Source organism: Crocuta crocuta, unplaced genomic scaffold (assembly GCF_008692635.1).
Source record: "Crocuta crocuta isolate KB4526 unplaced genomic scaffold, BGI_CrCroc_1.0 scaffold154, whole genome shotgun sequence".
NCBI classification, from domain to species: domain Eukaryota; kingdom Metazoa; phylum Chordata; class Mammalia; order Carnivora; family Hyaenidae; genus Crocuta; species Crocuta crocuta.
In genome coordinates this window covers 17,150,651-17,167,072 of record NW_027530545.1, presented here as the reverse complement: position 1 = coordinate 17,167,072, position 16,422 = coordinate 17,150,651, and the positions used below count along the sequence as shown (strand labels likewise).

Here is a 16,422-nt window from a genome sequence, read left to right as displayed (position 1 = left end):
TAAAGATAATGGATCAGAAAAGAAGAGAACCTAGTGACTGGTTTCTTTGTATTTCTCAACCAGTTAATTCTCAGAGCCACAATAGAAGAAGCTGTGTTTCTCAAACTTACTCTTCTCAAGTGCCCCTAATGATAGAGGAAATGATTGCATCCTCCCAGAGAGAGAGTGGCGCAGCTGAAGCTCCTGCAAGATCATTCAGGTCCTGCAGGAATCCTTATTTATTGTGGCCATAAGCAGCATGTCTGACCTTAGAGCCAATCCTCCAACAGCAACTGTAAAATTACATAAACTATTTGACAATGAGAAAATATCCTATGCATCAGCTTGTATCAAGCATTTCTAAAATAGCTATAAAGACTGGGAATAAGACCAGTAAATCAGCATACTTCATTTTTCTATAGCCAGCCAAGACTCTAGCTGATGACTTATTAATGAGGAAACAAAATATAATTATTAGATCTATTTGAGAATTTTTAGGAGTCCAATGGAAGTGTGTTGGCCAAAAAGTTGAATCAAGTTACAGGCTGACTTGAAACCCCATTAAACATAATGATCAAGTACTCAGCAGTAAGAATTGATTCTGTATTCTCATGACTCAAAGACAGGATCACAGCTAAAAGGTCCATCAAAGTCAGTTGGTAAGGCAAAGTCATATTCTAGAATATTTGAGTTAAAATAGTCTCTCAAAATGGAAGCCATGGCTTTTTCTCAGATTAAATTACCCAACATTATTGGAGCATTTATTTCATTTTATTGTGTCAGCATTTGTGAGCTACTTGATGGCAAGGACCAAAATAAGTTCTGCTTTGTCTGCCATACCTGGAGTGACCCCTAACCTCACTCCAGAGCCATTGTATGGGAGGGTATCCTTTTGTTCTTTGAATAAACTTTTTTCAAAAATGTACTTCAAGAAGAGAGGGTGTTTATGGTTTATGTTGGTTTCCCTGGAGACCATTAATTCCAAGAAGACTCAGACAAGGTAATATGCTTGTTCTTATCAACAAGTTAGAAAATCCAACTAAATGAGTTCACAAAAATTTTCTAGCTGTTGAGTCACTGTAGCAAGCATCTTTTTTTTAATTTTTTTTTTTTTTGCCACTTTCCAACATAAAACGATTTTTAATTTTTTTCCCCAGGATACCGTGACTTTCACAGTTGGTTTGAGAATTGTTTTCATTGTCCTAAGATTTACTTTCTTTGCAATAAAGAGTCAGGGAGGGCAGTGGAAGGATATACGTAAGATTAAATTTTCTTAAGAGATAGTAAAGACAATAATGTGACTTTTAACAAAACAGATGTGAGATTAATATAGCAATGTCTCTTTTTGGAACAGGGAAAAGCAGGAAGAAAGAGAAATGCCAGGACTCTGACCTGTACCCTCTTGTGGAAACAGAACTATGCCCCTGTGGTGTATTTATATCTCAACCTTATGGAAACTGGTCAGATTGCATCCTTCCAGAAGGTAGAAGGGAGACTCAACGAGGAGGATTTCGGGTACAAGGAGAAAGCAAAGAATGTGGAAAAGGCATGCGCTTTCGAGCAATAGCCTGCTCTGATAAAAATGGAAGACCTGTTGATCCCTCATACTGCAGCAGCTCTGGTAAGGAGATGGATGAGAAGTAACAGATGGGAACAGACCCAGAGATGTATCCATAGTCTAGAATTAGCAGCTTTGTTCTTTAATAATTGTTTAGTTCCCCTTGGTCAATAACACAGCTTTTCATAAAATACAGGCATTTGGAATGCATATAGATCCATATCTTACTGATTGGAATGTGATTATTTTGGATCCTGAATTCCCCTCACTCTATACTTTACCTTTGGCCACTTGATTAACTGTGGATAAGTACAGTTGCTCTACTTCAATGAAAAAGCCATATTTAAAAAAAAAATACATCTTGGAGTATGTTTTGGTGCTCTAATCATACATAGAAAAAGCATCAGGCTTTGAATTTCTTCTAAGTTAGTTGACAAAATACCAATTAAAATGTTGATTTTAAAATGATTTACCATGTAATATATAAGTATATCTCAATTTATAGAATAAAACTGTAGGAAGAAAACATAGGCAATCTAGGAGAGTTCTGTGAGCTGTCAATTAGGAAGACTGTCTTTTTTGAATCTTGGGAGAATTTGAAAGATAGCGGTGAATGGGTTAAAGAATGAGATTAAAAACAGTTGGGGTAAATGTTAATAGGGGGTAGGGTGGCCTGAGACTAAAGATTACAATGGAGTCTATGTATTTCATACTCTAGCTTGTGGCTTTTTATTTTACTATTTTTTTTTTTAAGACTAAAAACATTAGGAATTTTACAGAGGGTATGAAAGAGAAGTCATGTTTGACTGGCAAGCTGGGGGAGGATGAAAGAGTTTGGCCTCTGTCATCAAAGCCCTGTGTTCTAATAAGCTTCCTCAATAATACTAGAAATTATTGAGGTGATTGAGTTCTGACCTAGAAGGTAAACGAGAGTTTGTCTTCATTCCCAATGCATTAGCCTATCTTAAGATAGGCCCATATCATTATATGAATGCAACTTAAGGTTTAATACTTTTTAATTGGTGAAATCATTGCTCTGCTTCCTGGGTTACTTTATAAAATTTTCTTCAGTGATGTGACTCATAGAAACTTTAAACCCCTCACAAGCAAGTTGTGGACCCATTTTAAGGAAGCCAAAGCTCATTTACTCTAATCTTTGTTTTTTCCAGTTATGTATGTATATATGTATACACACACATACATATACTCGCAAATACAATGTTTTCTACAAATTGCATTTCCTTTTTCCCATTGAAATGTTTGACTTACAATGTTGTATACCTTTAAGGTATACAACATGTTAATTTCATGGACTTTTATAGGGATGTGATTGTCATTGCAGTGATAATTAGCACCACTATCCCATTACAAAATTATCATTTCTTTTTAGTGGTTGGAATAATTAAGTTCTGGTCTTTTAGCAATTTGATTATAACATAATTATAGGTGTGTATATTCACTATAGGGTGCATTAAACCCCTAGGACTTATTCACTACTTGTTGCAAATTGGCACAGCTTAATAACATGTGTGCTATTCCCTCACCCCCAACCCCTTATCTCCTAGTAAACCGCATCTACTCTGTTTTTATAAGTTTGATTTCTTTAAACTCCACATACAAGTGATCACCTACAGTATTTGCCTTTCTCTATCTGACTTCTCATTTAGTGTAATATCCTCAGGATCCATCCATGTTGTTACAAATGGCAGGATGTTCTTTCTTATGGCCATATAATATAATATAATCTCACATCTTTATAATCCTTTGTTGATTGGGCACTTAGGTTATTTCCATAGCTTGGCTATTGTGAAGAATCCTGCAACTAACACAGGAGTATATTTCTTTAACACACTGTTTTTATTTCCTTTAGGTATGTGCCCAGATGTGGGATTCCTGAATCCCACAGATCTATTGCTAATATTTAACTAACTTGAGTGTTGTTTTCCATAGTGGCTGAACCAATATCATTTCTACCAACAAGTGTACAAGGGTTTCCTTTTCTCCAATTCTCCTCAACATTCATTACTTCTTGATTATAGCCATTCTAACAGATATGAGGTGGTGTTTTGCTATGGTTTTGAGTTGCATTTCCCTGATGGTTAGTTATGTTGAAAGTCTTTTCATGTACCTGTTGGCCATTTGGATATTTTTGGGGGGGATGTCTGTTTCTCTGCCTATTCCATAATTAGATGGAGTGTGTTCTTTATATATTTTGGATGTTGAAGTGCTATCTGATACATGGTTGGCAAAAAGTCTTCTCCCATTTACTATGTTGCCATTTCATTTTGTTGATTGCTTCTGTTGCTATGCAGAAGCTTAAGTTTGATATAATCTCACTGGGTTGCCATTGTTGTTTTGGTGATAGATCCAAAACCTCATTACCAAAACCAATGTTAAATAGCATCTTGACTATATTTTCTTCTAGGAGTTTCATGGTGTCAGGTTGTATATGTAAGTCTTTGACCTCTTTTGTTAAATTTTTAAATGTAAGATAAGGGTCCAGTTTCATCATTCTGCACGTGTTCAGTTTTTCCTACATCATCTAAAGAGATCGTCATTTCCCCATTGGGTGTTCTTTCCTTTCCTGTTGAATCTTAGTTGACTGAATATGCCTGGGTTTTATTCTAGGATCTATATTCTGTTTCATTAGTCCATGTCTTCTTATGCCAATAGTAATCTGTTTTTATTATGAGAGCTTTGTAGTATGACTTGAAATCAGGAGGTGTGATAACTCATCTTTGTTGATCCTTGGGACTGCTTTGACTATTTGGGGTCCTTGGTGGTTTTATTTCTCTATTTATGTGAAGAATGCCATTTGAATTTTGATACAGATTACATTAAGTCTATAAAAAGCTTTGGGACTAAGGCCATTGTAATAGAATTTCTCTGATCCTTAAACACAGGTGGTTGTTGTTTCTTGTATCTACTTCAATTTTTTTCAACTAAGTTTTGTAGTTTTCATCATACAGATCTTTCACTTACTTGGTTAAATTTATTCCTAGGTATTTTATTTTTTTGATGCTCTTGTGAATGGGATAGTTTTAGTTTTCAGAAGTTTCATTATTAGTATACAGTAACAACTGATTTGGGGGGACACCTGGGTGACTCACTTGAAGTGTCCGACAGTGTGGAGCCTGCTTAGGATTCTCTCTCTCTCTCTCTCTCTCTCTCTTTCATACCTCTCTCTGACCCTCCCCAGCTCACTGTCTCTCAAAATAAAACTTAAAAAAATCACTGATTTTTGTATGTTGACTTTTTTTTTTTAATCTTGAAACTTCATTGAAATTGCTGAGTAGTTTCACCAGTTTTTTGGTTGAGTCCTTGAGGGTTTTTATATACAAAATAATATCCCCTGCAAATAGTGACAATTTTAATTCTTTCTTTCCTACTTGGATGTTTTTGTTTGGTTGGTTGTTCAGGGTTTACATTTTTGCCTGTTTTAATTGCTCCGCCTAGGATTTCCAGTACTAAAGTGAACAAGAGAGGTCAGAGGAAGCAATCTCGTCTTTTTCCTATTTCAACATTGAATATAATGTTTGCTGTGAGTTTGTTACATGTGGCCTTTATTATGTTGAATATTTCTTCCACACACCATCCATTGAGGGTTTTTATCATGAAATGGTGTGATATTTTGTCAAATGTTTTATTTTGCATTTATGTCAATGATCATATGATGTCTGTCTCCTACTAATGTGATGTATTACATTTACAGATTTGTGTATAGTGAATCATCCTTGAGTTGAAAGGATGTATAATCATACTTGATCATGGTGTATAATATTCATGTCTTATTTCAGTATCCTGATACTTTGTTAATTTTGTCATTTATTTTCCTGAGTAATACTGTTCTAATAGTAATCTTTTATCGTAGTGTCCATATCTGGCTTTGGTATCAAGTAACACTGGCCCTGTAGGAAACTAGATGTATTTCTCCTCTTCAATTTTTTTTTGAAGAGTTTGAGAAAAATTGGCATTAATTCTTTTTTAAATGTTGGGTAGAATTCACCATTGAAGCCATCTGTTCCTGGGATTTTCTGTGTCGGGAGGTTTTTGATAACTGGTTTAATCCCTTTACTCATTATTGGCTTGTTCACATGTTTCTGTCTTAATAGGTTGTGGGTTTTTAGAAATTATGTCTGCTACATTACCTAATCTGTTGGCTTGTAATCATTCACAGTAGCCTCTTATGATTATATATATTTCTGTGGTATCAGTTATAATGTCTCTTCTTCCATTTCTAATTTTGAGCCTTTTTTTAAACTTAGGCAAAGGTTGTCAATTTTGTTTCAAACAACTATCCATGGGCACCTGAGTGGCTCCGTCAGTTAGGCATCCAACTTTGGCTCAGGTCCTGATCTCAGGGCTCGAGAGTTAGAACCCTGTGTCAGGCTCTGTGCCTAGGGCATGCTTTGGATTCTGTGTCTCCCTCCCTCCCTCCCTCCCTCCCTCCCTCTCTCTCTCTCTCTCTCAAAAATAAATATCAAAAAAACTAAAGAAAAAAAAAAACAGCTCTTAGTTTCATTGATCCTTCCTGTTTTTCTGATCTCTATTTCTTTTATTTCCCCTCCGATCTTATTTCCTTCCTTTTGATACTGAGGTTTAATTTATTCTTCTAGTTGCTTGAGGTGTTAGGGTAGTTTGAGATCTAATTTCTTAATGTATCCGTGTAAACTTTCCTCTCAGAACTACTTTCATAGGATCCCATAGGATTTGGTAGGTTGTTGTTCCATTTTTATTAGTTTTAACTTTCTGATTTCCCTTTTGATTTCTTCTTTGACCCAATGCTTGTTCAGAAGTTTGTTGTTGAGTTTCAAGATACTTGTAAACTTTCTAGATTTTTCTTTATTTCTAGTTTCATAGCCTTGTGGTCAGAAAATGTAGTAGGATTTCACTCTGAAATTTTGTTTTGTGTCTTATTATGTGTTCTATCCTGGAGAATGTTCCATGTGCACTCAAGGAAACTATGCATTCTTCTATTGGATGGAAGAGCCTATATATGTAAACTCGATTTGGGTTAAAGTATTGTTCACTTAACATTTCCTTGTTGTTTTTTTCTGTTTGGATCATTTATCCATTACTGGCAGTGTGGTATTGAACTTTCTTACTGTTAATATGTAGCTGTCTATTTCTCTCCTTAGATCTATTAGGGTTTACTTATCATCAGGTGCTCTAGTAATGAATGTATATACATTTATGAATGTTTTATCTTATAGATGTATTGACTCTTTCATTATATGATCTTTGCTTGTTGTTGTTGTTTTTTTTTTTTTTTAAGTCCTGAAGTCTATTTTGTCTACGTATGCCTATCCCCACTTTCTTTTGGTTCCTACTTGCGTGAGTTATATTCTTCTGTCCCTTCAAAATTGGAATGTATATATATCTTTAAAGTTGAAATGAGTCTCCTGTAGGCAACATACAGCTACCTTGTTTTTCTACCCATACAGCCATTCTGTGCCTTTTAATTGGTGAATTCAACCCATTTACAGTTACAGTGACTATTGATATGTAAGGACTTAAAACTACCATCTTCTAGTCTGTCTTCTGGTTGTTTATCTCCAGTGTTCTTGACCTTCTCTTTCTGCCTACCTTTGTAAACTGGCAGTTTTCCACAGTGATATGCTGTCTTCCCTTTTTTTGGTTTCCTAAACTACTCAAGATTCTTGCTTTGTGGTTTCCATTAGGCTTACATAAAACATCTCCTAGATAAAACAGTCAATTTTGTCTTGATAATAACTAATCTCAGGGCACCTAGGGGGCTCAGTTCTGTGTCTGACTCTTGATTTCAGCTCAGGTCATGATCTCATGGTTCATGAGATCAAGCCCTGTGCCAGGCTCTACCCTAACAGTGCAGAGCCTTTTCCTCTCTTCTCTCTCTCTCTCTCTCTGTCCCTCCCCTGCACATGTACTCGTGTTCTCTTTCTCAAAATAGTTAAGAAAAAAATTCCTATTCAATTGCCTATGGAGTCTCTACCCTTTTATCCCACCCCTGTATATTTTGATGTCCCATCTGACCCCTTTTATGCTATGTCTTCATTTAAAATTATAGTCATTATGATTATTTTAATACTCTATAACTTTTATAATATAGTTAAGTGATTAACACATTCTAACAAAGTTAGTTTTCTATTTCACAACTTTACCAAAGTGTTCTGTGCTTTGATATGTTTTCCTCTCTCTAACATCTTTTCATCCCAGCTTGAACTCCTTTGAGCATTTCTTGTAAGTCTATTAGTGGTGAACCCCTTCTAATTTTGTTAGTTTGAGAAAGCCTTCATTCCTCCCTGATATCTGAGGGATAACTTCTGGATCAAATATTCTTGGCTAGTAGTTTTTACCTTTGAGCCATTTGAAGATGTTGCTTAGTCTCTCCTGACCTATAGACTTTCTTGGGAGAAATCTGTTGATGGCCTAATGGGAATTCTTTTTTGGTCACTTACTTCTTCTGATTGCTCTTCAGATTCTTTACCACTGATTTTTGACAGTTCCAATATATAACGTGTCTTGAAAATGGTATTTTTGCATTGGGATAATAGTGTTCTATCAGCTTCCTGGACATTTTAAAATGTCTATCTTCCTTTACAGTTCTTGTCCTTCTGTACACCAATTTTATGTTCACATGAAGTCAAAAGCTCTAATAGTTTCTTGTCCATTTTTTTAAGGTTTTTACTTAGGGGACACCTGGGTGGCTCAGTTGGTTTAGCATTGGACCTTGATTTCTGGCTCAGGTCATGACCTCATGGTTCATGAGATTGAGGACTATGTCAGGCTCTGCACTGACAGCACAGATAGGGATTCTCTCCTTTTCTTTCTGCCCCTTCCTACCTCACACATATGCACTCTGTCTCTCAAAATAAGGAAATAAACTTAAAAAGTTTATATTGAAATTCCAGTTAGTTAATACAGTGTCTTATTCACCTCACATGTACAATACAGTGATTTCTACACTTCCATACAATAACCAGTGTTGATCACAAGTGCACTCCTTAGTCCTTATCAGCTACTTAACCCATCGCCACCCACCTCCACTCTGGCAACCATCATTTTGGTCTTTAGAGTTAAAAGTCTGTTTCTTGTTCTACCTCTCTTTTTCCCCTTTGCTTGTTTTGCTTCTTAGATTCCACATATGAGTTAAATCATACGGTATTCTCTATTCTCTTCTTTAGCTTAGCATAATATCTCTAACTTCATGCATGTCATTGCAAATGGCAAGATTTCAACGTTTTTTAATAGCTGTGTAGTATTCCATTGTGTGTATATACACCATATCTTCATTACTCCTTCATCAGTGGACCCGGGCTGTTTGTTTAATTTGGCTATTGGAGGTAATGCTAGAAACATCAGGGTGCATGGATCCTTTTGATTAATATTTTTGTATTCTTTGGGTAAGTAATTAATACTGTGATTGTTGAATTGCAGGGTACATCTATTTTTTAACTTTTTGAGGAACCTTCTTACTCTTTCCCAGAATGCCTGTGCTAGTTTGCATTCTCATCAACAGAGCTTTGTGTTTCCCTTTCTCCACATCCTTACTAACACTTGTTGTTTCTTGTGTTATTCATTGGAGCCATTCTAATAAGTGTGAGGTGAGAACTCCTTATGGTTTTGATTTGCATTTCCCTGATCAGTGACGTTGAGCATATTTTCATGTGTCTGTTGGCCATCTGTCTTTGGAGAAATGACCAATTATGTCATCTGCCCAGTTCTTAATTGAATTAGTCATTTTTGGTGTGTTGAGTTTTATATCTCTTTATATATATTTTGGATTTTAATCCTTTATTGGATAGGTCATTTGCAACTATCTTCTTCAATTCAGTAGGTTGCCTTTTAATTTTGTTGTTTGCTGTGCAGAAGTTTTTTTCTTTGTTTGTTTTGTTTTTTGATACAGTCCCAATAGTTTATCTTTGCTTTGGTTTCCCTAGCCTCAGGAGACCTATCTAAAAAGAAGCTGCTATGGACAGTGCAAAGAAGTTATAGCCTGTGTTATTCTCTGGATTTTTATGGTTTCAGATCTCACATTTAGGTGCTTGATCCATTTTGAATTTGTTTTTGTGTGTGGTGTAAGGAAGTGGTGCAGTTTTATTCTTCTGTATATTGCTGTTGACTTTTCCCAAAACCATGTGTTGAATAGACGGTCTTTTTTTTCCTCATTGGATATTCTTTCCTGTTCTGTGGGTTTATTTCTGGGTTTTCTTTTCTGTGTGATTCATCTATGTCTCCTTGTTTGTGCCAGTACCACACTATTTTGATGACTACAGCCTTGTCATATAAGTTGAAGTGTGGAATTGTGATACCTCCTACTTTACTTTTTCAAGGTTGTTTTGGCTATCTGGGGTCTTTTGTGGTTCCATAAAAAATTTAAGATTGTTCTAGCTCTGTGAAAAATGCTGGTAGTAGTTTGAAGGGATTGCATTAAATGTGTAGATTGACTTTGGGTAGTATAGACTTTCTGCAACATTTGTTCTTCCAATCCATGAATATGAAATGTCTTTCCAATTCTTCGTGTTCCCTTCAAGTTCTTTCAGTATTCTATAGTTTATAGAGTACAGGTCTTTCACCTCTATGGTGAGGTTTATTCCTATATATCTTAATATTTTGGGGTGCAACTATTCATGGGATTGAGGGCTAATTTCTCATTCTGCTTCATTAAGGTGTGTAGAAATGTGGCAGATTTCTGTATATTGATTTTGTTGTTGTTGTGACTGATATTGTTTGTAAGTTCTAGAAGATTTTGGTGGAGTCTCTCAGATTTTCTGTATATAGTATGTCATCTGCAAATACTGAAGGTTTTACTTCTTGCTGATTTGGATGCCTTTTGTTTATTTTTGTTGGATTGCTGTGGCTAGGATTTCCAGTACTATGTTACATAGTAACGGTGAGAGTGGGCAATCCTGTTTTGCTCCTGACCATAGAGGAAAAGCACTCAGTATTTTCCCCATTGAGGATGATGTTAGTTGTGGGTTTTTTCATTCATTTCCTTTATTTTGTTGAGGTATGGTCCCTCCAATCCTACATTGTTGAAGATTTTTTTATCATGAATGAATATTGTACTTTGTCAAATGGTTTTTCTGCATCTATTAGATCATTAGTTTATTTCTGAATGCACTTGTTGAAGGAAATCTTGAGTCCTGTGGAGTAATGTGCCGAGGCACTTTTGTTCTGTAGATGTCCAGTTAGTTATTAAAAGGGAGAGAGAAGAGAGGAATAATTCACTGCCATGATACTGATGTCATGCATATGTTGGTTTAGACATTCATTTGATTAAAAAACCTGTATTTTCAACACCAGCTAGGTACTCCGTCCTCTTCTATGATTTGGGTGTACATTTAAGGGAAAATAGAGTATTAATGAAGTTTATTGTCTAGGGGTGGACAAAAACAAAACAAAAGGAATTTCAAGTTTTTATTAGCTCTTTGGATGCTGAGTAGAAAATCTTTACATAACCTTTAGGGAAGTCCTTTCTAAAGTAACATAAACTTCAGATATGAAGGCTGAGAAAGAAGCAATCATGTGAAAAGTACTTACAAGATCATCTATATATTCTGAAGAGATAAGGTAAGCAAGAACTTATCAAAAAAACAAAAGCTTTATGGTTTGAATATAGGGACTGAGGAGAGGATTTTTTGAAGTGAGGTTAAACAAGTAGGCAGAATCTTGTGGGACAAAGAGGAGTACAAATCTAAGTGCAATCATAGGTGAGAAGAGGGGGAGTTAATAGAAGTTTAAAAAAATTAATGGATACTTTTGACACACAGCATGTTTCAGGCATATAGCATAATGATACAGTATTTGTATATATTATAAATTTACAACAAAGACACATGCTTAAAATTTTCTTGTGATTATAATTTTTAAGATTGACATAGAACTTTCAAATATACAATGGAGTACTAACTATGTTGTACATTACATTCTTATGACTTAGATATGTTGAAGTTAGTTTCTTTTTACCCATTTTTCCCACTTCCCACCCCCTACCAACAACCACCAGTCTGTTTTTTAGGAGTTCACTTTTGCTTTTGCCTTTGTTCATTTTTGCTTTTTAGATTCCACATATCGGTAAGATCATACAATATTTTTCTTTCTCTCTGAGTTAGTTTACTTAGTTTACTGCCCTCAAGTTCCCTCTGGTTGTTGCAAATCGCAAGATTTTTCTTTTATGGCTGGACAATTATTGTATATTTCTATCATGTTTTCTTTAGCTACCCATAACACTTAGGTTGCTTGGCTATTGGAAATGGTCTTGCAATTAACAGGGGGTACACAAATCTTTTAAAGTTAGTGTTTTTTTTTTTCCTGGTGAATATGAGAAGTGGGGTAGCTGGATCATGTTTGTATTTTTAATTTTCTGATGATAATTTATACTGTTGTCCACAATGGCTAACCCACTTTAATTTTTCAACAACCATGCACAAGGATTCTTTCTCTACATCTTCACCAATTTACTTCTTACCTTTTGATAATGCCATTCTGAGAGATGTGAAGTGTTACCTTCTAGTGACTATGATTTGTATCTTCCTAAAATTTTTTTAAATGTGTTTTCATCCTCTTTTTTTTTTTTTTTTTTTTTTTTTTTTTTTTTTTTTTTGAGAGAAAGAGCTCTCGAGTGGGGGAGGGACAGAGAGAGGAAGACACAGAACCCTAAGCAGGTTCCAAGCCCTGAGCTGTCAGCACAGACACGGGGACTCGAACCCATGACCCATGAGATCATGCCTTGAGCCAAAGTTGTATGCTTAACCAACTGAGCCACCCAGGTGCCCCTGATATGTATCTTGATGGTTAGTGATGTGAGCATCCTTTCATGTGCCTATTGGCCATCTGTATACCTGAAAAAAAGGTCTGTTCAGATCCTCTGCCGCCTTTTTATTATGTTTTGTTTGGGTTTTGTTTTTGTTGTTGTTTTTTTGGGGGTTTTACTTTCATTGTTGTTGTGCTACTGAGCTGTAGGAGTTCTTTATTTTGGTTATTAACCCTCTAACAGATATATAATTTGTGAATACATTCCCACTTTATAGGTTTTTATCTTGCTGTTGGTCACCTTTGCTTTGCCAGAAGGCTTTTTATTTTGATACAGTTCTAATAGGTTATTTTTATTTGGCTTCTATTGCTTTAGATTTTTGTGTCAAATCTCTCCTGTCCCCCCAAAAAATTATTGCAAAGACTAATGTCTAGAAGCTTACCACCTAGATTTTCTTTCAGGGGTTTCCTCATTACAAGTCTTACATTTAAGTCTTTCTTGCATTTTTTAGTTCATTTTTGTGTATGGTATGAGGTAGTGGTCCTGTTTCATTGTTCTGTGTGTGGCTGTCTAGTTTTCTCAACATCATTTATTAGACTGTTCTTTCCCCATTGTATATTCTTGGCTCTTTTGTATAAATTAATTTGCCATAGATGTGTGGGTTTCTTTCTGGGCTATGTCTGTTTTCATTTTTTTCGATACAGTTAATTTATTCTTGAGACTGCATGAATGGGGGGGGGAGCAGAGAGAGAGGGAGACAAAGAACCTGATGTTGGGCTCGAATCCATGAGATCATGACCTGAACCAAAGTCAGATGCTTAACGGATTGAGCCACTCATGCACCGTGTCCCTGTGTCTGTTTTTAATGCCAATACCATACTATTGTTACTAGCTTTGTAGGATAATGTGAAATCAAGCATGGCAGTTATGGTTTTGTTATTGCTCAGGATTACTTTGGCTATTTGGCGTGTCTGTGGTTCCATTACAATTCTAGGAATTTGTTGTATTTCTTTGAAAAATGCCATTGGGATTTCAGTAAGGATTATAATGTATCTGTAGATCCTTTTGATTAGTATGGACATTGTAATACCATTTCTAGTCCATCTGTACCAAATACCTTTCCATTCATTGTTCAGTTTCTTTTATCTGTGTCTTATAGCTTTCAGTTTATAGGTTTTTCACTTGCTTGATTAAACTTAATGCTAGGCATTTTATTCTTTTGATGTAACTGTAAGTTGGATTGTTTTAATGAACTACGAGGAAAAAAACTTATTAGTATATATCTAGAAATACAACTGATTTAGATATACATATACATATTCCATTGATGTATCTTGAAAGCCCATCTAATTCTTTAACCAGTTCTTATGATATTTTGTGGAGCCCTAAGGGTTTTCTATATATAAAACCACGTATCTGCAAATTGTGACAGTTTAAAGTCTTCCTTTCCAATTCGGATGTCTATTATCCCTGGATAGGACTTTTAATACTTTGTAGAATAAAAGTGGTAATGGTGAGCATCTTCTCTTGTGACTGATCTTTGAAAAATTTCCAGCTTTTTATCATTTAGTATGATGGTAGCAGTAGGCTTGTCATATATGGGCTATATTAAGGTGCATTGTCTCTGTACCCACTTGTTTGAGAGTTTTTATTATAAATGGATGATTTGTCAAATGCCTTTGCTGCATCTGTTGAGATGATCATAGGCTTTTTATCTTTCATATTGTTGATGTGGTGTAGCACATTGATTTTTGCGGATGTTAAACTATCCTGGAATAAGCTCCTTGTAATCATGGTATATGATCCTTTTAATATATTTTTGAATTGTTTGCTAATATTTTGAGGATTTTTACATCTATGATCATGCAATACATTGGGTTGTAATTTTCATTTCTTATGTTGTCCTTACCTGATTTTGGTTTCCAGGTAATACTGGCCTTGTAAAATGAGTTTGGAAGTGTTCCCTCTTGTGTTGTTGTTGTTGTTGTTGTTGTTGTTCTGTTTTGTTTTAAAGCCTTGGAGAAGCATTGGTTTTCTTCTTTTGATCGTTGACTAGAATGCAACAGTGAAGCCATCTGGTTCTAAACTTCGCTTGTTGGGAGATTTTTGACAATTCAGTCTCCTTACCAGTAATCTAATCAGATTTTCTACTTCATGGTTCAATCTTGGTTGTTTGTGTGTTTTTAGAAATGTATTCATTTCTTGTAGGTTGTCCAATTTGTTGGCATACACTAGTTCATAGTAGTCCCTTAAGATCCTTTTATTTCTGTGATATCAGTTATGTTTCCCCTTTCATTTCCTATTTCAAAAAGGACTTTCTTGGTGAGTCTAGCTAAAGGTTTGTTAATTTTGTTTATCTCTTCAGAGAACTAGCTTTGGGTTTCATTGATATCTTCTGTTGTGTTTTGAGTCTGTATTTCATTTATTTCTTATCTGGTCTTTATTTTTTTCCCCCATCTAACTTCAGGCTTCATTGTTCTTTTTCTAAGTTCTTGGGATATAAAGTTAGATTATTAGATTTTTCTTGTTTCTTAAAGTAGGCATTTACCACTATGAACTTTTATGACTTCTTAAGCTGCAACTTAAAAAAAAATGTTTATTTTGAGAGAGCATGTGCTCATGCATGGGCAAGGGAAAGGCAGAGAAGGATAGAGAGAATGAAGCAGGCTCCTTGCTGTCAGCACAGAGGCCAACATGGGGCTCAATCTCATGAACTGTGAGGTCATGACCTAAGTTGAAATCAGGAGTTGGGTGCTTAACTGACCTAGCCACCCAGCTGCCCCTTAAACTGCCTCTCTCAAGTTTTATTGTGGGTATTTCCATTTTCATTGATTGGGCATTTTTTTCATTTTTATTCCTCCTCTGACCCATTAGTTTTTCAGTTGCATGTTGTTGAATCTTCACATATTTGTTAGTTTTCTGGTTTTCTTAAAATTTCTAGCTTTATGCTATTGTGGTTAGAAAAATGCTTGATGTGATTTCAGTATTCTTTAACTTAGTGAAACTTGTTTTGTGGCTTAATACATGATTTATCCGGAAGAATATTCCATGCGACTTGAGAGAAATGTATATTCTACTTTGGATGCAGTGTTCTGTTGGTCTGTAAAGTCTGTCTGGTCTAACATGCCTAATGCCAATGTTTCCTTACTGATTTTCTGTCTGGAAACCTTAAGTACCTATTCATTGATGTAGATGTGGCATTAGAATTCTCTACTATTAGTGTATTGCTGGATATTTTTTTCCCTTATTTCTAAGTTTTGCTTGATATATCTAGGTGTTCCTTTGTTGTACATGTTATATCCTTGTGCTGTACTGACCCTCTTATCATTATATAATGACCTTCTTTTTCTTTTAAGAATTGATTTTTTTCTCTTAAAAATCTTTAAAATTCCATACTGTGTATAGATAGACTTGAAAGGGACAAGGATGCCATTGGGAGACTACAATAGTCAAGATGTAAGATGTGCTTAAAGGATAAACTAGGATGATAGCAAAGAAATACAGAAAAAATAGCTTTAAAATAAAACTTGGACGTAAAATTGGCAAAATTATTCTAAATGCCAGTCATCTTTCTTATATATTACCTTTAATTTTCATGTTTTTTTTAAAATTAGAAATACATATTTCAAGAGTGTATCCTTTCAAAAGTGTGAGAAGAGTGTATCCTTAAGCAAAGAGAGACCTAACTGAATCAATTTGCAGAGCAATAGCAAAAACTATTAGAAAATGTAAAAGATTTTCACCAAATGAAAACTGTGCTTTGGTCAAGATTTACCATAAACTCCTAGCCTTTATATTTGTGTTAAGATATTTCTACAGTACATATTTCAAAGAAGGCTTTTTTTAAAAAAAAATCAATGACAGGAGCATGTGGGTGACTCAGCCAGTTAAGCATCCAACTTTGGATCAGGTCATGATCTTCCAGTTCCTGAGTTTGAACCCCACGTTGACAGCTGTGCTGTCAGCTCAGAGCCTGGAGCCTGCTTCAGATTCTGTGTCTCCCTCTCTCTGCCCCTCCCCTGCTCATGCTCAATCCCCCTCTCCCCCACACCCTCTCCAATAAACATTAAAAATAAGTGACAGTACTTCATTTTGTCACCTCTAGGAATAAGACACACCCCCATCTATCAAGATGGGGTAGTATGGATAG

The 16,422-nt window shown here is 35.4% G+C and overlaps 1 protein-coding gene across 1 annotated transcript in view; it reads left to right on the top strand.

Moving 5' to 3' along the window:
• The window catches only part of LOC144234479 (thrombospondin type-1 domain-containing protein 7B-like), a 252,944-nt gene that overhangs the window by 13,498 nt on the left and 223,024 nt on the right, over positions 1-16,422 (top strand). The window contains exon 3 of the mRNA XM_077767824.1: positions 1,334-1,600. Coding sequence (XP_077623950.1) covers positions 1,334-1,600 — 267 coding nt within the window. The remainder of the gene's footprint in view (positions 1-1,333; positions 1,601-16,422) is intronic.